The following is a 26,060-nucleotide window of genomic DNA, read 5'->3' on the forward strand; positions in this document are numbered from 1 at the left end:
TAATTTTAGCTCTGGGTGTTAATTACCAGATATAACGTTACAGTATAGTGCCAATTATGAGTACGAAGGAACTTTGAATAGACTTTCTTTACATTGCTGTTCGTGCTGACAGACTGCTGTTTCAACTTGAACAAAATGCTGTCCCGATATTTGTTATTGTATACACGTTTATAACAAAAATAATTTGACTATTAATAAAATCCTACTATTTCCGGATTTTCTACGTATCCGATTTCAATTTTCATATTAGACATTATTTGATTACGATCTATTTCCGGCGTGTAGTTTCCATAACGGATAATATCCTTACCGACTGTCAAGACAGGAATATACACGTGGACTTTGTTATCTGTCTGTAAAACTATGCAAACCACGGGCGCTTTCCAGGTACATTAACACTTTAATGAACACCATTTCATTTTCAGTAAAATTCTACGATTTATCTGGTCTTTTGATTAACGTTACGTAATGTATAAATTCTCCTCACAGGAGTTCCGTTGATCAGCGCGACCCGATCGCGATCAGCGGGCCTAATTAATTATGACGCCATCAAACAGGTGCTTTTCGTAAGTCTCGCGCCGTGTAATCCTCAGATCAGTTAACATCTTTGTAGGTGTGGCTAATGAACAGGTGAACTGCTGCCTGGGATGAGACCACAGGAGCTAATTTTTATATTGATGAGTAAAATAAAAATAAAATAAATATTTGAGTCCAATATCAGTAATCTAGGTAGATCGTTTATATGTATGTGGGATAAATTTATCTATTTAACAGGTTTTAGATAGAATATATTATTGTACAAGTTTATAAATTTGAACAAAATCATCCAAGCAGAGTTGTTGAATGTTCCATGTTTTTATAATTATTATATATATAAAATAACCCTAACGTTACAATACAAATAATAAAACAATATATACATGTAGCAGAACTGGGCCGGGTCGATCATCGGCGACCAGGTAGCTCAATCGGTAGAGCATCCTGCTAGTGTTCGGAAGTCCTGGGTTCGAACCCTGCAGTGCATTTTCCCACTCCCTACTACATTTGGTGCCATGACCAAACCTTGTTTCATGTGAGGTGAATACTTGACAAGGGGATACCCGAACCTGGGTTGTGAGTTGTGAAGTCTTCGGGATCGAAGACTTAAAAAGGGAGAGGGAAGAGTGTAGCAGAACTGCACCTGGTCGATCATCGGCGACCTGCAGGTAACGCGATCAGTTGGTCTACGTATAGCATCCGGCTAGTGTTTGGAGGTCCCGGGTTTGAACTGCGGTCTGGCCGTGCATTTTTCCACTCCTACTACATATATACATCACCGTTATAAGTATTATGGACATGTTACACGGTGAAACTTATAAACTTTAATTATTTATCTTTTCCCGCCATTTGGCGTACATGTACTTAGCCTATAGAATAATTTACACAAATAAAATATTCTCTTATATATCTATGGTAAGTATAATTCCATCGATGATGCATATCCATAAATTTTACATAATAACACGCACATATATACCCGACAATGGGTTTGGGGTGTCAGATATTTCATAAGAAACTCTCGTCCCGCAGTGCTGGTTGGTATTCTTAAACAGACCAACTCAAACACACACCCTTCCACCTTGGCGGCTCTACGCCTGATAAAACTATACAAGACAAAGACACTAAAATTGACCGCCAAAACCCAAAACGAGACGACACTGGACATGACCATATAAAGAAACATTCCAACACCACATTTACATAACAATTCACAACATGTAAGACAGGTAACGTACACAGGTAAACAGCACAGTCGTACACAAGTCCGCGCGCACTGCGAAAACGTTGACGAAAACAGCGAGCGCGCGTACCTGGGGTATTAAACATTATTATTAAACATAATTAAAACCAATAAATTGCCAAACTTACAAACTGTTACATACTTTATTGAATAAAATTGTTAAGTATGATCGATCCCTATGGACGAAGTAAATTATTACATAAAAAGTAAAACTCCACAACACGTACGTCTTTGTCGCTTTCGTTGCATCTTGGCTATTCTTCAGACTGTTTTATTCAAAGACAAGTATTGTGACGTCATATGTTATGACGTCACTTCCATAGCAATGGAATAAACATTTATTACATTATTGTCACAAAAAATGAATAATATTATTATACCTCATGTTTATAACAGTGCTTGTGATTATAAGCCCAAACGCATCACATAGCGGGGAAATAAAACATCATATTTCCCTGAGCCACGTGAGCCGGGGAAATAAAACATCATATTTCCCTGAGCCACGTGAGCCGGGGAAATAAAACATCATATTTCCCTGAGCCACGTGAGCCGGGGAAATAAAACATCATATTTCCCTGAGCCACGTGAGCCGGGGAAATAAAACATCATATTTCCCTGAGCCACGTGAGCCGGGGAAATAAAACATCATATTTCCCTGAGCCACGTGAGCCGGGGAAATAAAACATCATATTTCCCTGGAGCACATGTACATGTCCCCATAGCAACACTCTCTCTGATCCTCACAAGAGTAGTCCATCTTGTCAGTTAGGTTTTGTAAAAACCTTAAGGTTGGTTCCATGAAAAGCTTTCAAAATTTTAAATTTAATGAACCTGTAAAAACAATGTGATCAGATTAAAAAGTATATTTAATTTGTTGATTGAACTTGACTTATATTTGTTTTTTTTCTTTTTGGTTTAATAAACAATTTATGGCCTTTTTGATAGGGTGATATGAAGGTTTGTCTACCCTCAGAAGTCACATTCCCCTAGGCTACACTTTAAAGGGAATATTACTACTTCAGGTGGACAAACCTATAGCTATGTAGTTTGAAAATTAAAAAACAAATACTAGTCGGAGTCAAACTCACCATCCTAGAGTTTTAAGGTGAAACAGGTACACTAGCAATGTAGCTTCTGTGGCTGTATTAAAAATCGATGAAATTAAATAATTTTATTTAAGAAGCTATGTTACTCATGATAAATAGAAAACATGGTAACAAATACAATTTAGTGCAAAGTAAGCATGTATGATACACATACTGATGTTGAGATGGTCTTTGTATATATACATACTGATATAGACATAATATATATCAAATAATCAAACCGACACAGTACTGTTTAAATGGGGAAAATGGGAAATATTCCAAATTTGCCATTAGTGCATTCATGTATATGTCTAGATCTACTACCAGGTAAAAATCTGAAATGGTCCGTAATTAAAATTAAGTATTCTTTGTCTATGTTTGGTCATTCTAGTTCATAACAGTTCCTATTTTTTTTTTATCTTTGACTTTCATAAATTTGTATATATGCTCATTCTGATTAGGTTAAAGTGTTTCTCTACAAATACCAGACCACAATTTACACAGCGTATATATATTTTTTATTGGTAACTAGCCATATAACATGTAGTTATGAAGTGTTAATAATTTTACTTCTGTTGTTAGGATGTAGAGTCCTTCCATTACAGTGATGGGAATTTGACCACAGAGACTAAACATTGGGATGACAAGGAGTATGATCTCAGTGAGGTGAGTAACCACAGAATAGTTGTCATTTAAAAAAAAATTATCATCATAAAACATATGTACTATTTTTGTACTCATCTTTACCTTGCTGTTATTTGTATATTTTGTCTTATATAAAATATCATCAAACTGTGTGTTGTTTTTCCAGTTTGACAAACTGCTGAGAGGAAAATGGGATGAGTCTATGAAGGATGGACACTTCAGATATCACCTTGATAAAGTGGAAACCAAAATCATTCCCGGGGAGAAAAAATATGTAGCACAGGTGATGATACTACTTTATACTTATCACTGTGACTTAGGATGGTACTGGTGACTAATATATTGTATACTTATATATACTTATCACCGTGACTTAGGATGGTACTGGTGACTTATATATTGTATACTTATATATACTTATCACCGTGACTTAGGATGGTACTGGTTACTAATATATTGTATACTTATCACCTGGACTTTGGATGGTACTGGTGACTAATATATTGCAATCTCTGCCACTCAGAAGATATGACACAGAAATATCAACCTAATAGGTGTTCTACCAAATTAAATAAGTCTAACTGGATGTTTTGATTCCAGCCAGCCATTAGACATCCCAAGAATACTTGATGGTTGAGATATCTCTGCAACACCTTTACCACAGATATTTTTCTCCAGCCTATCAGTGGATTGTACAAAAGATATTATTAGCATGTTTTAATAAAAACTTAGAGTTCATACAATGTAATATGTTCCAAAATAATGCTTTTTGAGGTTTATTCTTTTCTTTTCTGATTTATACAATCATATTCTGATTTTTATTTCATTGAAAGCTGACTGTGACAAGCTAGTCTAGTGGGAGGGTAGACACATGTTTGGGTGATGAGCTCTGTGACAGTATCGTGTGTTAGGAATTTGGAAGGTTTCTACTAATGAACTGTGTGTTGATTAGATATATTTTAGAAGCAGTAATTAGAAAGAATCACTTTGGCTACTTTGGCAGAACTTTTAGGGTGACTTGGGTACCAGTGTAGTAAAGCCTCCTGTATCCTGCTGTATCACCAATAGGGTAAAGGTTATTAGAGAAACAAGCTGTTAAATTGTAATATTTTTAGTTTATCAGAGCATAGTTATTCCCCTTTGATTAGAACTAAAGAGTGATGTACTTGTTTAACATATTAACAGTCTGAGAATACATGTATATATATTATCTCTTCATGTTGTTGTTGTTTAAATTTATTTCATTCTCCCCTTATGTGATTATTTGTAGCTTAATGTAAAAAGAGCCACGGAGAGAAGGAAACCCCAGGCAATCATGGCAGTGAATCAGCCATTCGACCAAAACATTTTCAATTTTTCCCGTATAAAGACTGGTGAAGTGTTGTTCCTGTTGGATAGGAAGACATCAGGTCCTGATACATCCAGTGGGGAGGTGGCAATGTGTAATGGTATAAATGATGAGGACAACGAATCAGGGAAAGAATTGTGTACACAAGATTTGAAGGTTGGTACATGTACTGAACATTATGTGATGGTACTAAAGGTAAACTGTTAGGAACAGGACAATGGGGCATTGTGTAAAGGTACCCAAAGGAATAGAGAGATATAGATATTACATGTATATCTTATAATAGATACAGGCCATATTATTGAATTATGAACTTATGTTTAACAGCCATTGGTTTATAGATAAAGATATTTGTTTCTCATACTTCACAGGGTTATCCGGCGGTTGCTAGGGAAAAGATAAATCGATCTTACACAGGGTGGGTAAAGACAGTCGGCACGCGCTATATGATGCTGCTCACAATAACTTAACATCATCATTTTACGTTGAGTAACCAAGTTGTAAATGATGACGTCATCAATTTTGACGCACATATTCCAAGGAGCATTGAAGATGGCGTGATGAAAAACTTCCTTAAAAACTTACGTTTGGTTGCAAGTATGTGAGAAAAATAATCATGGGTCTGTTCCGCGAACAAGGATATCTCGACCCTCGTGTAAGAGTTTGGCTGGCCACACTCTGCAAGCCTCGTGCTGACTGGCCAAACTCTTACACTCGGGTTGAGATATCTCTGTCCATGGAACAGACCCATGATAGATTCTATTAATCTTGTCTTTTTTAGCCTCAGAACCTGGTTATAATAAACATCAGCCCCTTGGAGTATGGCCATGTCCTGGTAGTACCAGATGTCTACTCCTTCCGACCTCAGGTAACTAAACAATGATTGTAGATTTATAGGAGTTAATGACAAGCTAGATACTTCAATTAATTAAAGTTACTGAATCAAAAGAATATTTGAGGTGTCTGAATGTAAGGATGCTGATTAGATAGCAATAACTTACTACAATAATATATATTTGTATGTATGTATTTGTATGGAGCAAGCAGATAATGTTACGGTAGTTCTTGATTTTCAGCATCAAGAATTAAACTAATAATTTAATCACATTAATTACAAACTTATTTGAAATTGTAGCTGTTTATAGTGGAATGTTACAGATTTATTATCTCACTTTATGGTATTATCATGACCTACAACCACATCTAAACAGGAAGCAACAGCACCACAGAGAGTAAAACATCAGATATGTCGCCCAGCATATTTTATATGATGTTGTAAGAATTTTTTTCCCATCATACACAAGCAACCATATTATCACAATAAATGATATCTTTTAGGCTACTTCAGTATATAGTCTGTCATCACAGATTTAGGAAAATATGTTAGTCTCATCACATTGAGATGGCTAGTCTATGTTAGTCTCATCACATTGAGATGGCTAGTCTATGTTAGTCTCATCACATTGAGATGGCTAGTCTCATCACATTGAGATGGCGAGGGCTGTGTTAGTCTCATCACATTGAGATGGCTAGTCTATATTAGTCTCATCACATTGAGATGGCTAGTCTATGTTAGTCACATCACATTGATATAGTGAGGGCTATGTTAGTCTCATCACATTGAGATGGCTAGTCTATGTTAGTCACATCACATTGAGATGGCTAGTCTATGTTAGTCTCATCACATTGAGATGGCTAGGGCTGTGTTAGTCTCATCACATTGAGATGGCTAGTCTATGTTAGTCTCATCACATTGAGATGGCTAGGGCTATGTTAGTCTCATCACATTGAGATGGCTAGGGCAATGTTAGTCTCATCACATTGAGATGGCTAGTCTATGTTAGTCTCATCACATTGAGATGGCTAGTCTCATCACATTGAGATGGCTAGTCTATGTTAGTCTCATCACATTGAGATGGCTAGTCTATGTTAGTCTCATCACATTGAGATGGCTAGTCTATGTTAGTCTCATCACATTGAGATAGCTAGGGCTATGTTAGTCTCATCACATTGAGATGGCTAGTCTGTGTTAGTCTCATCACATTGAGATGGCTAGTCTATGTTAGTCTCATCACATTGAGATGGCTAGTCTATGTTAGTCTCATCACATTGAGATAGCTAGGGCAGTGTTAGTCTCATCACATTGAGATGGCTAGTCTGTGTTAGTCTCATCACATTGAGATGGCTAGTCTGTGTTAGTCTCATCACATTGAGATGGCTAGTCTATGTTAGTCTCATCACATTGAGATGGTTAGTCTCATCACATTGAGATGGCTAGTCTATGTTAGTCTCATCACATTGAGATGGTTAGTCTATGTTAGTCTCATCACATTGAGATGGCTAGTCTATGTTGGTCTCATCACATTGAGATGGCTAGTCTCATCACATTGAGATGGCTAGTCTATGTTAGTCTCATCACATTGAGATGGCTAGTCTATGTTAGTCTCATCACATTGAGATGGCTAGGGCAGTGTTAGTCTCATCACATTGAGATGGCTAGTCTCATCACATTGAGATGGCTAGTCTATGTTAGTCTCATCACATTGAGATGGCTAGTCTATGTTAGTCTCATCACATTGAGATGGCTAGTCTCATCACATTGAGATGGCTAGTCTATGTTAGTCTCATCACATTGAGATGGCTAGTCTATGTTAGTCTCATCACATTGAGATGGCTAGGGCAGTGTTAGTCTCATCACATTGAGATGGTTAGTCTCATCACATTGAGATGGCTAGTCTATGTTAGTCTCATCACATTGAGATGGTTAGTCTCATCACATTGAGATGGCTAGTCTATGTTAGTCAAATCACATTGAGATGGCTAGTCTATGTTAGTCTCATCACATTGAGATGGCTAGTCTATGTTAGTCTCATCACATTGAGATGGCTAGTCTATGTTAGTCTCATCACATTGAGATGGCTAGTCTATGTTAGTCTCATCACATTGAGATAGCTAGGGCAGTGTTAGTCTTATCACATTGAGATGGCTAGGGCAGTGTTAGTCTCATCACATTGAGATAGCTAGAGCAGTGTTAGTCTCATCACATTGAGATGGCTAGTCTATGTTAGTCTCATCACATTGAGATGGCTAGTCTATGTTAGTCTCATCACATTGAGATGGTTAGGGCTGTGTTAGTCTCATCACATTGAGATGGCTAGTCTATGTTAGTCTCATCACATTGAGATGGCTAGGGCTATGTTAGTCTCATCACATTGAGATGGCTAGTCTCATCACATTGAGATGGCTAGGGCAATGTTAGTCTCATCACATTGAGATGGCTAGTCTGTGTTAGTCTCATCACATTGAGATGGCTAGTCTATGTTAGTCTCATCACATTGAGATGGCTAGGGCTATGTTAGTCTCATCACATTGAGATGGCTAGTCTGTGTTAGTCTCATCACATTGAGATGGCTAGTCTGTGTTAGTCTCATCACATTGAGATGGCTAGTCTATGTTAGTCTCATCACATTGAGATGGCTAGTCTCATCACATTGAGATGGCTAGTCTATGTTAGTCTCATCACATTGAGATGGCTAGTCTATGTTAGTCTCATCACATTGAGATGGCTAGTCTATGTTAGTCTCATCACATTGAGATGGCTAGTCTATGTTAGTCTCATCACATTGAGATGGCTAGGGCTGTGTTAGTCTCATCACATTGAGATAGCTAGGGCTATGTTAGTCTCATCACATTGAGATAGCTAGGGCTATGTTAGTCTCATCACATTGAGATGGCTAGTCTGTGTTAGTCTCATCACATTGAGATGGCTAGTCTGTGTTAGTCTCATCACATTGAGATGGCTAGTCTATGTTAGTCTCATCACATTGAGATGGCTAGTCTATGTTAGTCTCATCACATTGAGATGGCTAGGGCTGTGTTAGTCTCATCACATTGATATGGCTAGTCTATGTTAGTCTCATCACATTGAGATGGCTAGGGCTATGTTAGTCTCATCACATTGAGATGGCTAGTCTATGTTAGTCTCATCACATTGAGATGGCTAGTCTATGTTAGTCTCATCACATTGAGATGGCTAGTGTATGTTAGTCTCATCACATTGAGATGACTAGTCTATGTTAGTCTCATCACATTGAGATGGCTAGTCTATGTTAGTCTCATCACATTGAGATGGCTAGTCTATGTTAGTCTCATCACATTGAGAAGGCTAGTCTATGTTGGTCTCATCACATTGAGATGGCTAGTCTGTGTTAGTCTCATCACATTGAGATGGCTAGTCTATGTTAGTCTCATCACATTGAGATGGCTAGTCTATGTTAGGCTCATCACATTGAGATGGCTAGTCTATGTTAGTCTCATCACATTGAGATGGCTAGTCTATGTTAGTCACATCACATTGAGATGGCTAATCTGTGTTAGTCTCATCACATTGAGATGGCTAGGGCTATGTTAGTCTCATCACTTTGAGATGGCGAGGGCTATGTTAGTATCCATCCTACTGTACAGAGGATTCCAGAAATAATAAAATTCTATGTAAAGTTGGTGCTGGAGAAAATGTATCACATAGTACTGATTTAAGTTACTTCTGTAGGTGGTCCCAGTTTGAGAGTCCTCCCGTTAGGTAGATATTTTACTGATTTGATTTAAACGTATCTTATTTGTCAAAACACAAATGGGATTAGACACAAATATAAAACTTATATTCCATCTTTTCCCGTATAACATAAATGATGTAATAAATATACATGACCAAAAATAATAAGGACAATTGATGATAATGTGAACATGTCAAAAATAGCTATAAGATAAAATTTACCATATACATATGTCATATTATGAAGTCACTGGACCCACATTACTTGAATAGCTCTAAACTATATTTGATGCATTAGATTTATAAGGTCAGATATAAAACCTAAGGCCACTGGATCCCCACATGATAGGTAGACTGATCACATAAAACTATGACAGTTTTTGTTATAATTTGATTTTGATGTATTTCATCCTTCAGATGTTGACAGAGAGTGCTATACAACTGGCTATAGAGACAATGCTCCTTAGTGCACATCAGTAAGTACCGGTCACTGTGGTCAGTAAAGATCAGCACTTGTCAGTTTGGTCAGTAGAGAGAAGTACCAGTCTGGCTGGTCACCACATATCAATACTGGTCAGTTTGGTCAGTAGAAACCAGTACCTATGAGCACTGGTCAGTAATATAAAAGTTTATAACAGACATTAACAAAATGATTATTTATCTGTAGTAACTATTTAGCATCTAAATTAATAATCATGTTTGTTTGGTTTGATGGAATTCTTACCATGGTATAGTAACTTGATTCAGTAATATTCTATTTTCTCCAGGGGTTTCCGTTTGGGGTTCAACAGTCTTTGTGCATTAGCATCCGTCAATCATCAACACTTCCACGCATATTATCTGGAGCATGAACTGTTTGTGGAATCTTGTGTAAGTCATTGGTTATGTTATGTTGCCATGTTTTGTACATCATATTTATTATATATATGATACTTAATTTATACATTGTGTATTACAATTCATGCCAGGTGGAATTAAAACAGAGCCTTCTGGTCTTTTATTACGTAAATCTTCATACTAGTAATGGTAAGAAATACTTGTTATGTGTCTTTATTCTGACAGCCTGTGAAACACCTAAAGGGAATCCTGTATGAGTTAGAGGTGATGCCAACCAAGGGATTTGTGTTCCAATTACACGGATCAACAATACAGGAAATCTCCAGGTTGGTATTTCCACATGTGTACTGAAAATTGATTTTATTTAACACTCAGCCACACATTCACACAAATACCCATGATTTAGACTGAATCAATGGCTATGTTTTATAGATAAATATGAAAAGATGAATGCGTACATGTGAAGGTCATTGGTATTTCAAGTAAACACAAGTTGTCTGTATACACCTGGTGTATTAAATGTATTGGTTATATGAGGGTCAGATGGCACTGTGGAAACACACTCCCCTTTCACCTCATTGTGGGATACCCACAGCTGATTGTACTACACTACAATACACATTTGATAGCAATTTACTACCATTACACTAATGATAAGTGTAGCATAGTGTAGTACAGTGCAATCAACTGTGGGTATCCGATGATGCTTTCACCAAGGCCTTCGTGTATTCCATGTAAAGGTATGGAGGTTACCTGCCCAACAGGTAGGTTTTCACCAAGGCCTTCGTGTATTCCATGTAAAGGTATGGAGGTTACCTGCCCAACAGGTAGGTTTTCCCCTGGTTGTTCTTATTTCCCCCATAGCAACACCCCCTCACACTCTTCATCTGGGCCAACCAGAGTGATAAGTAAAAGTTGATATTACTTGTTTTACAATTGTTATATGAATAAAGTGAATATAAATCATGAAAAGGACATTTTTTGTGCAACCAGGTATGTCTGTATATAAAGGTCAAAGTTTACTGTATAGTGTATGTAGGCAATAATGAAAAGTAGTACAGGTACTGTACTTGATCTAATAAACACGCATGTGAAATCTGGATTCAAGAAAAAAAAAAAAAAATCAAAAAAAAATCTAAATCTTGATTCAGAAATAGACTGCTTGAGTAAAAGACTTAATATGATTGTATTGGCATATTTATATCAGTGAAGTAATGATGCAGCCTTTACGTGGACTTTATTAAATAAATGTACCCATCAAGGTATAGTAAAGTAGGCACACCTGTTAGGTTTTATGTAGTATTGTATCAATTAATGGCCACAGGTTTCTTTAACTATGTATAAGAAACATTTTGCCAATTTTACTGTTATTTTTATGGTTAAACTAGTCGTATGACATTTGGATAAAGGGATGGAAATGCATTATTATTACATAAAAAATATTGTTTATTTGTAATTTATTACAACTCTTTATTTTCAGATGAACAGCCAGACCTATGAGCCTTTCACATATATTCCTAATCACATACACATTTATTTCAGTGCAATATATCTGGTGGCAGATTATCTACAGAAGTCTGAGGTAGCACACAACTTGTTTATTACCCGTGGTACCGTATTTGGGGAGGACAGGACTAGTCGGAAAAGGACCCTCAGGCTATTTCTGTGGCCCAGGAAAAAGTTTATAGGTATGCAAACTCACACGTCGAAGTTTTTCCTTTTTGCTTACAACAAAAGTTACACTCTCATACGACTCAAAATGTCTTAATAGATATGAAAATTATTGCAATACATGTAACATGTCTTGTGATTACAGTATTGTGTAGTAAGGAACTGTTATTACTGTACAATCAGATGTTTTTGTGCAGAATTTATGTTGATTCACAGGAAATTACCACAGTTAATTATATAAGTGATTGCCAAAGTTCTATCTGAGATATTATGACATATATGTATTATCTGCTATATGCATAGTCAAACCTGTCTTAGTGACCTTTATATACATAGTCAAACCTGTCTTAGTGACCTTTATATACATAGTCAAACCTGTCATAGTGACCTTTATATACATAGTCAAACCTATCTTAGTGACCTTTATATACATAGGCAAACCTGTCTTAGTGACATGAATGTCCTTTTATAAATATTATTTTACTTTTTCTCAGGTGTGAAAGTAGAGGCCTGTTTTAATGTGGCAGTGGTGGAGCTAGCAGGGCACCTGCCAATCAAAAGTATGTATGTCGAACACCAGACACATAAAAACCTCTCACAAACATAGGAAAACACAGTAGGACATTGGAAAACCTCACAAACATAGGAAAACACAGTAGGACATTGGAAAACCTCACAAACATAGGAAAACACAGTAGGACATTGGAAAACCTCACAAACAAAACACATGTACAGTAGGACATTGGAAAACCTCACAAACAAAACACAGTAGGACATTGGAAAACCTCTCACAAACATAGGAAAACACAGTAGGACATTGGAAAACCTCACAAACATAGGAAAACACAGTAGGACATTGGAAAACCTCACAAACATAGGAAAACACAGTAGGACATTGGAAAACCTCACAAACATAGGAAAACACAGTAGGACATTGGAAAACCTCTCACAAACATAGGAAAACACAGTAGGACATTGGAAAACCTCACAAACATAGGAAAACACAGTATGACATTGGAAAACCTCATAAACAAAGGAAAACACAGTAGGACATTGGAAAACCTCTCACAAACAATGGAAAGTCCTCTTAAACATCAACAAACCTCAAAAATAAAGGACATGGGTAAACCCCTACATACAATGGAAGCCTTTCTCAGATATGGGCAAACCTCACAAATAACGGAAAGTCCTCTCAGATATGGGCAAACCTCACAAACAACGGAAAGTCCTCTCAGAAATGGGCAAACCTCACAAACAACGGAAAGTCCTCTCAGATATGGGCAAACCTCACAAACAACGGAAAGTCCTCTCAGATATGGGCAAACCTCACAAACAACGGAAAGTCCTCTCAGATATGGGCAAACCTCACAAACAACGGAATGTCCTCTCAGATATGGGCAAACCTCACAAACAACGGAAAGTCCTCTCAGATATGGGCAAACCTCACAAACAACGGAAAGTCCTCTCAGACATAGGTAAGTCTCACAAACAAATGAAACCCTTCTCAGACAAAGGTAAGTCTCACAAACAAATGAAACCCTTCTCAGACAAAGGTAAGACAACGCAAACAAACAAAGCCTCTCTCAGATACTGGCAAACCTCACAAGCAAAGGAATGGCTCACAAACACTGTATAGACAATCCTGCAAAACTCACCAAGCCAAAACCTAGCTGCAACCACTCTTACTGAAACATGGGCAAAACACACAGCAACAGCTATCAAACATGGGCAAACTTTACAAATACAGATTAGCTCCTTGATTTCCCTTTTGTCCATCAGAGTAAAAGAACATATGTGACTTTTGTTCACTTTGTGTTTGCAAGGTATGGATGTGGCTCTCTGCGAAACCTAATGTACCATTCTGTGTGTGGGGTGTAAGTGTATCCCTGATGTACCATTCTGTCTGTGTGGTGTTAGTGTATCCCTGATGTACCATTATGTGTGTGTGGTGTAAGTGTATCCCTAATGTACCATTCTGTGTGTGGGGTGTAAGTGTATCCCTGATGTACCATTATGTGTGTGGGGTGTAAGTGTATCCCTAATGTACCATTCTGTCTGTGGGCTGTAAGTGTATCCCTGATGTACCATTCTGTCTGTATGGTGTAAGTGTATCCCTGATGTACCATTCTGTGTGTGGGGTGTAAGTGTATCCCTGATGTACCATTCTGTGTGTGGGGTGTAAGTGTATCACTGATGTACCATTCTGTCTGTGTGGTGTAAGTGTATCACTGATGTACCATTCTGTGTGGGGGTGTAAGTGTATCCCTGATGTACCATTCTGTCTGTGTGGGGTGTAAGTGTATCCCTGATGTACCATTCTGTCTGTGTGGGGTGTAAGTGTATCCCTGATGTACCATTCTGTGTGTGGGGTTAAGTGTATCACTGATATACATTCTCGTGTGTGGGGTGTAAAGTGGTATCCCTGAATTACCATTCTGTTGTGTGGGGTGGTAAGTGTATCCCTGATGTACCATTCTGTGTGTGGGGATGTAAGTGTATCACTGATGTACCATTCTGTGTGTGGTGTTAAGTGTATCCCTGATGTACCATTCGTCTGTGTGGGGGTAAGTGTTATCCTGATGTACCATTCTGTGTGTATGGGTGTAAGTGTATCCCTGATGTACCATCTGTGTGTGTGGGTGTAAGTGTATCCCTGATGTACCATTCTGTGCTGTGGGGTGTAAGTGTATCACTGATGTACCATTCTGTGTGTGGGGGTGTAGTGTATCCCTGATGTACCATTCTGTGTGTGTGGTGTAAGTGTAATCCCTGATGTACCATTCTGTGTGTGGGGTTAGTGTATCCTGAGTGTACCATTCTGTTGTGATGGTGTAAGTGTATCCCTGATGTACCATTCTGTGTGTATGGGGTAAGTGTATCCCTGATGTACCATTCTGTGTGGGGTGTAAGTGTATCCCTGATGTACCATTCTGTGTGTGGGGTGTAAGTGTATCACTGATGTACCATTCTGTCTGTGTGGTGTAAGTGTATCACTGATGTACCATTCTGTGTGGGGGTGTAAGTGTATCCCTGATGTACCATTCTGTCTGTGTGGGGTGTAAGTGTATCCCTGATGTACCATTCTGTCTGTGTGGGGTGTAAGTGTATCCCTGATGTACCATTCTGTGTGTGGGGTGTAAGTGTATCACTGATATACCATTCTGTGTGTGGTGTAAGTGTATCCCTGATGTACCATTCTGTGTGTGGGGTGTAAGTGTATCCCTGATGTACCATTCTGTCTGTGTGGGGTGTAAGTGTATCCCTGATGTACCATTCTGTGTGTGTGGTGTAAGTGTATCACTGATGTACCATTCTGTGTGTGGGGTGTAAGTGTATCACTGATGTACCATTCTGTGTTGTGGAGTGTAAGTGTATCCCTGATGTACCATTCTGTCTGTGTGGTGTAAGTGTATCACTGATGTACCATTCTGTGTTTGGAGTGTAAGTGTATCCCTGGTGTACCATTCTGTCTGTGTGGTGTAAGTGTATCACTGATGTACCATTCTGTCTGTGTGGTGTAAGTGTATCCCTGATGTACCATTCTGTGTGGGGTGTAAGTGTATCCCTTATGTACCATTCTGTGTGGGGTGTAAGTGTATCACTGATGTACCATTCTGTCTGTGTGGTGTAAGTGTATCCCTGATGTACCATTCTGTCTGTATGGTGTAAGTGTATCCCTGATGTACCATTCTGTGTGTGTGGGGTGTAAGTGTATCCCTGATGTACCATTCTGTGTGTGGGGTGTAAGTGTATCCCTGATGTACCATTCTGTGTGTGTGGTGTAAGTGTATCACTGATGTACCATTCTGTGTGTGTGGTGTAAGTGTATCCCTGATGTACCATTCTGTGTGTATGGTGTAAGTGTATCCCTGATGTACCATTCTGTGTGTGGGGTGTAAGTGTATCCCTGATGTACCATTCTGTCTGTGTGGGGTGTAAGTGTATCCCTGATGTACCATTCTGTGTGTGTGGTGTAAGTGTATCACTGATGTACCATTCTGTGTGTGGTGTAAGTGTATCCCTGATGTACCATTCTGTGTGTGGGGTGTAAGTGTATCACTGATGTACCATTCTGTGTTTGGAGTGTAAGTGTATCCCTGATGTACCATTCTGTCTGTGTGGGGTGTAAGTGTATCCCTGATGTACCATTCTGTCTGTATGGTGTAAGTGTATCCCTGATGTACCATTCTGTGTGTGGGGGGTGTAAGTGTATCCCTGATGTACCATTCTGTGTGTGGGGTGTAAGTGTATCCCTGATGTACCATTCTGTGTGTGGGATGTAAGTGTATCACTGATGTACCATTCTGTGTGTGTGGTGTAAGTGTATCGCTGATGTACCATTCTGTGTGTGGGGTGTAAGTGTATCCCTGATGTACCATTCTGTCTGTATGGTGTAAGTGTATCCCTGATGTACCATTCTGTGTGTGGGGTGTAAGTGTATCCCTGATGTACCATTGTGTCTGTGTGGGGTGTAAGTGTATCCCTGATGTACCATTCTGTGTGTATGGTGTAAGTGTATCCCTGATGTACCATTCTGTGTGTGGGGTGTAAGTGTATCCCTGATGTACCATTCTGTCTGTGTGGGGTGTAAGTGTATCCCTGATGTACCATTCTGTGTGTGTGTGGTGTAAGTGTATCACTGATGTACCATTCTGTGTGTGGGGTGTAAGTGTATCACTGATGTACCATTCTGTGTTTGGAGTGTAAGTGTATCCCTGATGTACCATTCTGTCTGTGTGGTGTAAGTGTATCACTGATGTACCATTCTGTGTGGGGGGTGTAAGTGTATCCCTGATGTACCATTCTGTCTGTGTGGGTGTAAGTGTATCCCTGATTGTACCATTCTGTCTGTGTGGGGTGTAAGTGTATCCCTGATGTACCATTCTGTGTGTGAGGGTGTAAGTGTATCACTGATATACCATTCTGTGTGTGGGTGTAAGTGTATCCCTGATGTACCATTCTGTGTGTAGGGGTGTAAGTTATCACTGATGTACCATTCTGTGTTTGGAGGTGTAAGTGTATCCCTGATGTACCATTCTGTCTGTGTGGGGTGTAAGTGTATCCCTGATGTACCATTCTGTCTGTATAGGTGTAAGTGTATCCCTGATGTACCATTCTGTGTGTGAGGGGTGTAAGTGTATCCCTGATGTACCATTGTCTGTGTGTGGGGTGTAAGTGTATCCCTGATGTACCATTCTGTGTGTATGGTGTAAGTGTATCCCTGATGTACCATTCTGTGTGTATGGTGTAAGTGTATCCCTGATGTACCATTCTGTGTGTGGGGTGTAAGTGTATCCCTGATGTACCATTCTGTCTGTATGGTGTAAGTGTATCCCTGATGTACCATTCTGTGTGTGGGGTGTAAGTGTATCACTGATGTACCAATTCTGTGTCTGTTAGGGTGTAAGTGTATCCTGATGTACCATTCTGTGTGTATGGTGTAAGTGTATCCCTGATGTACCATTCTGTCTGTGTGGGTGTAAGTGTATCCCTGATGTACCATTCTGTCTGTAGGTGGGGTGTAAGTGTATCCCTGATGTACCATTCTGTGTGTGTGGTGTAAGTGTATCACTGATGTACCATTCTGTGTGTGGGGTGTAAGTGTATCACTGATATACCATTCTGTGTGTGGTGTAAGTGTATCCCTTATGTACCATTCTGTGTGGGGTGTAAGTGTATCACTGATGTACCATTCTGTCTGTGTGGTGGTGTAAGTGTATCCCTGATGTACCATTCTGTGTGTATGGGTGTAAGTGTATCCCTGATGTACCATTCTGTGTGTGTGGGGTGTAAGTGTATCCCTGATGTACCATTCTGTGTGTGGGGTGTAAGTGTATCCCTGATGTACCATTCTGTGTGTGTGGTGTAAGTGTATCACTGATGTACCATTCTGTGTGTGTGGTGTAAGTGTATCCCTGATGTACCATTCTGTGTGTATGGTGTAAGTGTATCCCTGATGTACCATTCTGTGTGTGGGGTGTAAGTGTATCCCTGATGTACCATTCTGTCTGTGTGGGGTGTAAGTGTATCCCTGATGTACCATTCTGTGTGTGTGGTGTAAGTGTATCCCTGATGTACCATTCTGTGTGTGTGGGGTGTAAGTGTATCCCTGATGTACCATTCTGTGTGTGGGGTGTAAGTGTATCACTGATGTACCATTCTGTGTTTGGAGTGTAAGTGTATCCCTGATGTACCATTCTGTCTGTGTGGGGTGTAAGTGTATCCCTGATGTACCATTCTGTCTGTATGGTGTAAGTGTATCCCGAAGTACCATTCTGTCTGTGGTTGTAAGTGTATCCCTGATTGTACCATTCTGTCTGTATGGTGTAAGTGTTATCCCTGATGTACCATTCTGTGCTGTGGGGGGTGTTGTAAGTGTATCCCTGATGTACCATTCATGTGTGTGGGGTAGGGTAAGTTATCCCTGATGTAACCATTCTTGTGTGTGGGATGTAAGTGTATCACTGATGTACCATTCGGTGTTGTGTGGTGGGTGTAAGTGTTAATCGCTGATGCTTCCCTTCTGTGTGTGGGGTGTTGTAAGTGTATACCTGATGTAACATTCTGTCTGTATTTTTGGTAATTGTAAGTGTATCCCTGATTGTACCATTCTGTGTGCTGGGGTTGTAAGTGTATTCCTGATGTTACCATTGTGTCTGTGTGGGGTTTTGTAAGTGTATCCCTGATTTGTACCATTCTGTGTGTATGGTTGTAAGTGTTATCCCTGAATGTACCATTCTGTGTGGTGGGGTTTTGTGTAAGTGTATCCCTGAATGTACCATTCTGTCTGTGTGGGGTGTAAGTGTATCCCTGATGTACCATTCTGTGTGTGTGGTGTAAGTGTATCACTGATGTACCATTCTGTGTGTGGGGTGTAAGTGTATCACTGATGTACCATTCTGTGTTTGGAGTGTAAGTGTATCCCTGATGTACCATTCTGTCTGTGTGGTGTAAGTGTATCACTGATGTACCATTCTGTGTGGGGGGTGTAAGTGTATCCCTGATGTACCATTCTGTCTGTGTGGGGTGTAAGTGTATCCCTGATGTACCATTCTGTCTGTGTGGGGTGTAAGTGTATCCCTGATGTACCATTCTGTGTGTGGGGTGTAAGTGTATCACTGATATACCATTCTGTGTGTGGTGTAAGTGTATCCCTGATGTACCATTCTGTGTGTAGGGTGTAAGTGTATCACTGATGTACCATTCTGTGTTTGGAGTGTAAGTGTATCCCTGATGTACCATTCTGTCTGTGTGGGGTGTAAGTGTATCCCTGATGTACCATTCTGTCTGTATAGTGTAAGTGTATCCCTGATGTACCATTCTGTGTGTGAGGGGTGTAAGTGTATCCCTGATGTACCATTCTGTGTGTGGGGTGTAAGTGTATCCCTGATGTACCATTCTGTGTGTGGGGTGTAAGTGTATCACTGATGTACCATTCTGTGTGTATGGTGTAAGTGTATCCCTGATGTACCATTCTGTGTGTGGGGTGTAAGTGTATCCCTGATGTACCATTCTGTCTGTATGGTGTAAGTGTATCCCTGATGTACCATTCTGTGTGTGGGGTGTAAGTGTATCCCTGATGTACAATTGTGTCTGTGTGGGGTGTAAGTGTATCCCTGATGTACCATTCTGTGTGTATGGTGTAAGTGTATCCCTGATGTACCATTCTGTGTGTGTGGTGTAAGTGTATCCCTGATGTACCATTCTGTCTGTGTGGGGTGTAAGTGTATCCCTGATGTACCATTCTGTGTGTGTGGTGTAAGTGTATCACTGATGTACCATTCTGTGTGTGGGGTGTAAGTGTATCACTGATGTACCATTCTGTGTTTGGAGTGTAAGTGTATCCCTGATGTACCATTCTGTCTGTGTGGGGTGTAAGTGTATCCCTGATGTACCATTCTGTGTGTGGGGTGTAAGTGTATCACTGATGTACCATTCTGTCTGTGTGTTGTAAGTGTATCCCTGATGTACCATTCTGTGTGGGGGGTGTAAGTGTATCCCTGATGTACCATTCTGTGTGTGGGGTGTAAGTGTATCACTGATGTACCATTCTGTCTGTGTGGGGTGTAAGTGTATCACTAATGTACCATTCTGTCTGTGTGGGGTGTAAGTGTATCCCTGATGTACCATTCTGTGTGGGGTGTAAGTGTATCACTGATGTACCATTCTGTGTGTGTGGTGTAAGTGTATCCCTGATGTACCATTCTGTGTGGGGTGTAAGTGTATCACTGATGTACCATTCTGTCTGTGTGGGGTGTAAGTGTATCACTGATGTACCATTCTGTGTGTGGGGTGTAAGTGTATCACTGGTGTACCATTCTGTGTGTGGTGTAAGTAGTGTATCCCTGATGTACCATTCTGTGTGTGGGGTGTAAGTGTATCCCTGATGTACCATTCTGTGTGTGGGGTGTAAGTGTATCCCTAATGTACCATTCTGTCTGTGGGGTGTAAGTGTATCACTGATGTACCATTCTGTGTGGGGGGTGTAAGTGTATCACTGATGTACCATTCTGTCTGTGTGTGGTGTAAGTGTATCACTGATGTACCATTCTGTCTGTGTGGGGTGTAAGTGTATCACTGATATACCATTCTGTGTGTGGTGTAAGTGTATCCCTGATGTACCATTCTGTCTGTGTGGGGTGTAAGTGTATCACTGATGTACCATTCTGTCTGTGTGGTGTAAGTGTATCCCTGATGTACCATTCTGTGTGGGGTGTAAGTGTATCCCTTATGTACCATTCTGTGTGGGGTGTAAGTGTATCACTGATGTACCATTCTGTCTGTGTGGTGTAAGTGTATCCCTGATGTACCATTCTGTCTGTGTGGGGTGTAAGTGTATCACTGATATACCATTCTGTGTGTGTGGTGTAAGTGTATCCCTGATGTACCATTCTGTCTGTGTGGTGTAAGTGTATCACTGATGTACCATTCTGTGTGTGTGGTGTAAGTGTATCCCTGATGTACCATTCTGTCTGTGTGGGGTGTAAGTGTATCACTGATGTACCATTCTGTGTGTGTGGTGTAAGTGTATCCCTGATGTACCATTCTGTGTGTGGGGTGTAAGTGTATCCCTGATGTACCATTCTGTCTGTGTGGTGTAAGTGTATCACTGGTGTACCATTCTGTGTGGGGGGTGTAAGTGTATCCCTGATGTACCATTCTGTCTGTGGGGTGTAAGTGTATCACTGATGTACCATTCTGTGTGTGGTGTAAGTGTATCACTGATGTACCATTCTGTGTGTGTGGTGTAAGTGTATCCCTAATGTACCATTCTGTGTGTGGGGTGTAAGTGTATCCCTGATGTACCATTCTGTGTGTGTGGTGTAAGTGTATCCCTGATGTACCATTCTGTGTGTGGGGTGTAAGTGTATCCCTGATGTACCATTCTGTCTGTGTGGGGTGTAAGTGTATCACTGATGTACCATTCTGTGTGTGTGGTGTAAGTGTATCACTGATGTACCATTCTGTCTGTGTGGGGTGTAAGTGTATCACTGATGTACCATTCTGTCTGTGTGGGGTGTAAGTGTATCACTGATGTACCATTCTGTCTGTGGGGTGTAAGTGTATCCCTTATGTACCATTCTGTGTGTGGTGTAAGTGTATCACTGATGTACCATTCTGTGTGTGGGGTGTAAGTGTATCCCTGATGTACCATTCTGTGTGTGGGGTGTAAGTGTATCACTGATGTACCATTCTGTCTGTGTGGGGTGTAAGTGTATCCCTGATGTACCATTCTGTCTGTGTGGTGTAAGTGTATCCCTGATGTACCATTCTGTGTGTGTGGTGTAAGTGTATCACTGATGTACCATTCTGTCTGTGTGGGGTGTAAGTGTATCACTGATGTACCATTCTGTCTGTGTGGTGTAAGTGTATCCCTGATGTACCATTCTGTGTGTGGGGTGTAAGTGTATCACTGATGTACCATTCTGTGTGTGTGGTGTAAGTGTATTCATGATGTACCATTCTGTCTGTGAAGTGTAAGTGTATCCCTGATGTACCATTCTGTGTGGGGGTGTAAGTGTATCACTGATGTACCATTCTGTGTGTGTGGTGTAAGTGTATCCCTGATGTACCATTCTGTGTGTGTGGGGTGTAAGTGTATCCCTAATGTACTATTTTGTTTCCTGCTTCAGTTGTTGATCAGTACAAAGATCTAACCGAGGAGTCCATTAATAACACACTTGGGGAGGCACAGCTTGATGAGGCAGAATACCAGTCAATAAAGGACAGTGTTGTAAAGCTCTTCACACCCGAAAGTGGCACCAGTTAATGACAGCTTATAGCTAGCAATTTACATATGACATTGGGCCTGTTTAATTGTTACTGGGCACCAACCAGACAGCTATCTCGACAGGCAAGTTACTCCTTTGGATGAAACTTACACCACTGGTAATCTGGTGTATGTTGTATATGTATGTTTTACTATTCCTAGAACTATGGGTGTTTTTATTAAATCCTGGTCCTACAGGAGTAGATGGGTGAACATGCATGCATAGCAGTTGTCAGGACGGTGCCTGGCTACTTATATCTTTTAGTATATTGCGTGGATTTTTACTTACAAATCTGATACATGTGTGTCTTTTTAGAGAATAGCAACTATCGTAAACAGATACGTGTCTGATGGCAAACCAACACATATTTAAGGAATACATTTGGTTTGCTTGCCAAGTGTGACCATTACAAATCTTTAATAATACAAAGAACGACAGTTTTTAACGTACTGAAGCTAGTCAGTTTAATTTTAATATTAAATTATTATATACCCAGTCAGATTGTAGCACTAAACTTAGCACCTTTAAGCGGGTAACATGGAAAAGTAATGTAAACTATTCTTGCAATGTTTCTTATTGTCATTCAACTAGTACAACCATGGCAATGCTGTATATAAATGTTTGTGTACATTCCTGGTATATTGTATTGTGATATACAGAAGTTGTGTATATTTTTTGTTAGTTTATATGAAACTTTTATTATCTCCTATTATCCTTGAGTTTTATTGACAGTGTGGAATCTTTTAGTTTTACTAATAACACTTGTTTTTCATTAAATCTCAAAAGAAATGGGATCTCGTTTATGATCCTGTATGACAATGTATAGTTTAAGTAGGTAAGTGGATACATGGTTTTATCAACACATCAGTTATTTGTTAAACAAATAGTTCTCTTTAAACTGGGAAAATGTTTTAATTTCTTTTATAATAATCTTTTAGATTGGCATGATTTTTGCCTCACCAATTAATTTGTAAATGAATAGTATAACATTTAGTAAGAAGTAGCCGGAGTTTACCTTCTTACAATTTGAAATTTGATTTATTATTTTTCTTACTACAGGTATGTAATGAATATTTTAACAAAATTTCAAAAGAATAAGCGAGTAAATAAAAACCTTGTTTATTGTAGAGGTTGCAGCTTGTAATTAAAACTAAAAGTTTTCATACTTAATATATTTGTATTTATATTTATATACTACAATAGAAGTTGACTAACAAATATTTTATTGCATGTACATGGCTCTGGTCACAAATGGTGTTGGATATATAAATGTTTTAGTAAATATGCGAGTCTTTACTTTCATTAATATTAACAAACCTGGGGTTAGTTACATGTATATATGCATGAAAAAACTTATTAAATTGACAAATGAAGTGAAATGGCTGCAATAAAAAGGATGAAGGGGATTTTAGAGTTCACAGTAAAGAAAGCGGGAATGATATATAGCAAATGTAGGATGAAGATAGGGATCCATATCACACAGGCCAGATTAGGCAGGTAATGCTGTAGTCAAGGAGACAAAAGTCTATAATAGTACATTAACTTAATCTTACCAGTATTGAGGATTGATTCCTGGTTAAATGGGGACTAGGCAATGTATGAAAAATGGTACCGATGTAGCCCTAGGGGGAAGGTAAACAAAGGGGGAAATAATTAAAATATTTTGGTCTTTTGATATAAATGTACATCATATAGTTTATATGCATAATATGCAGCTTACATGCATGCAATACAATACAGAGATAATATTTTCATATCCCTTTTAATGTTTTAAAACTTACTCTGGTATTGCACAGTATGGACGCTTTACTCCGTTGTGTTCCAGTTAGCTGTAAATGAATGTATGGTAGGGCAGTGCAAGAAATGTTGTGCGTAAGCTGTTAATGTTGAAATGGCTGCTCCAGCTGTATGCTCCCTAGGGAGTTGAGACAGACATTGGCTGGTTGTTAATGGCCCAATACCCTCAGATAATAATTTTTGAACCACTTTGAGATTGCTATGTTGCTTTGAAACAGTGGTATATAAAACTCTAAGTTATCATTGGTTATTATTACGTTCTCCGTCTGTCATTATCTGTATACATTAAGTTACGTTTACCAAGGGGAACATCAGTTCACTTCGTGATTGTCCCTTGTTATTGTTAGTGTTTGATATTTGTGTGGATCTGCTTTCTGTTTGCAGCAGATCTCTTTTGCTTTTTAGCTCACCTGGACCGAAGGTCCGGTGAGCTTATGTCATGGCGCAGCGTCCGTCGTCCGTCCGTCGTCCGTCAACATTTGCTTCAAATCGCTACTAGTCAAAAAGTTCTAATTGGATTTTGACCAAATTTGGCCAGAAACATCCTTGGCAGAAGGGGAACAGATTTTGCATAAATGGTGACTCTGACCCCCAAGGGGCCAAAGGGGCGGGGCCCAATAGGGGAAATAGAAGTAATTCCTTTAAATCGCTACTAGTCATAAAGTTATGAATGGATTTGAACCCAATTTGGTCAGAAACATCCTTGGGGGAAGGGGAACAGATTTTGCATAAATGGTGACTCTGACCCCGGAGGGGCCAAAGGGGCGGGGCCCAATAGGGGAAATAGAGGTAATTCCTTTAAACCGCTACTAGTCATAAAGTTATGAATGGATTTGAACCCAATTTAGTCAGAAACATCCTTGGGGGAAGGGGAACAGATTTTGCATAAATGGTGACTCTGACCCCGGAGGGGCCAAAGGGCGGGGCCCAATAGGGGAAATAGAGGTAATTCCTTTAAATCGCTACTAGTCATAAAGTTATGAATGGATTTGAACCCAATTTGGTCAGAAACATCCTTGGGGGAAGGGGAACAGATTTTGCATAAATGGTGACTCTGACACCTGAGGGGCCAAAGGGGCGGGGCCCAATAGGCGAAATAGAGGTAATTCCTTTAAATCGCTACTAGTCATAAAGTTATGAATGGATTTGAACCCAATTTAGTCAGAAACATCCTTGGGGATAGGGGAACAGATTTTGCATAAATGGTGACTCTGACCCCAAAGGGGCGGGGCCCAATAGGGGAAATAGAGGTAATTCCTTTAAATCGCTACTTGTCATAAAGTTATGAATGGATTTGAACCCAATTTAGTCAGAAACATCCTTGGGGGAAGGGGAACATATTTTGCATAAATGGTGGCTCTGACCCCAAAGGGGCCAAAGGGACGGGGCCCAATAGGGGAAATAGAGTTAATTCCTTTAAATCACTACTAGTCATAAAGTTATGAATGGATTTGAACCCAATTTGGTCAGACACATCCTTGGGGGAAGGGGAACAGATTTTGCATAAATGGTGACTGACCTCCGAGGGGCCAAAGGGGCGGGGCCCAATAGGGGAAATAGAGGTAATTCCTTTAAATCACTACTAGTCATAAAGTTATGAATGGATTTGAACCCAATTTGGTCAGAAACATCCTTGGGGGAAGGGGAACAGATTTTGCATAAATGGTAGCTCTGACCCCGGAGGGGCCAAAGGGGCGGGGCCCAATAGGGAAAATAGAGGTAATTCCTTTAAATCGCTACTAGTTATTAAGTTATAAATGGATTTGAACCCAATTTGGTCAGAAACATCCTTGGGGGAAGGGGAGCAGATTTTACATAAATGGTGACTCTGACCCCAAAGGGGCGGGGCCCAATAGGGGAAATAGAGGTAATTCCTTTAAATCGCTACTAGTCATAAAGTGATGAATGCATGTTCTAAAAACAATTCTTGAGGTCTTTCAGACCTTAGAGAGTCTGGACTTCATTAATCTTTAAAGCAGTTCGGATTCCCACACTATAACCATATATAGCATTGTTTGAGATTTACAAATAAAACAAATTGAATATGAACAATATTTTGACATTTGGTCTA

The 26,060-nt window shown here is 39.6% G+C and overlaps 2 protein-coding genes across 2 annotated transcripts; both read left to right on the forward strand.

The window, feature by feature from the left end:
* Positions 1–272: 272 nt before the first annotated feature.
* On the forward strand, positions 273–24,388 carry LOC117324275 (GDP-D-glucose phosphorylase 1-like). Its single transcript, XM_033880057.1, has 11 exons — positions 273–387; positions 3,451–3,534; positions 3,680–3,796; positions 4,784–5,017; positions 5,643–5,729; positions 9,831–9,889; positions 10,181–10,283; positions 10,476–10,576; positions 11,793–11,938; positions 12,416–12,481; positions 22,055–24,388. The coding sequence occupies exons 1-11, from the start codon at positions 364–366 to the stop codon at positions 22,189–22,191; spliced, it is 1,158 nt and encodes a 385-aa protein (XP_033735948.1). The 5' UTR covers positions 273–363; the 3' UTR covers positions 22,192–24,388.
* LOC117324278 lies at positions 12,655–13,810 on the forward strand. The gene is made up of 2 exons (XM_033880059.1): positions 12,655–13,435; positions 13,475–13,810. Exons 1-2 carry the CDS (start codon positions 13,120–13,122, stop codon positions 13,555–13,557), a joined length of 399 nt encoding a protein of 132 aa, XP_033735950.1. The 5' UTR covers positions 12,655–13,119; the 3' UTR covers positions 13,558–13,810.
* Positions 24,389–26,060: the final 1,672 nt, after the last annotated feature.

Source organism: Pecten maximus, chromosome 3 (assembly GCF_902652985.1).
Source record: "Pecten maximus chromosome 3, xPecMax1.1, whole genome shotgun sequence".
Taxonomy (NCBI): Eukaryota; Metazoa; Mollusca; class Bivalvia; order Pectinida; family Pectinidae; genus Pecten; species Pecten maximus.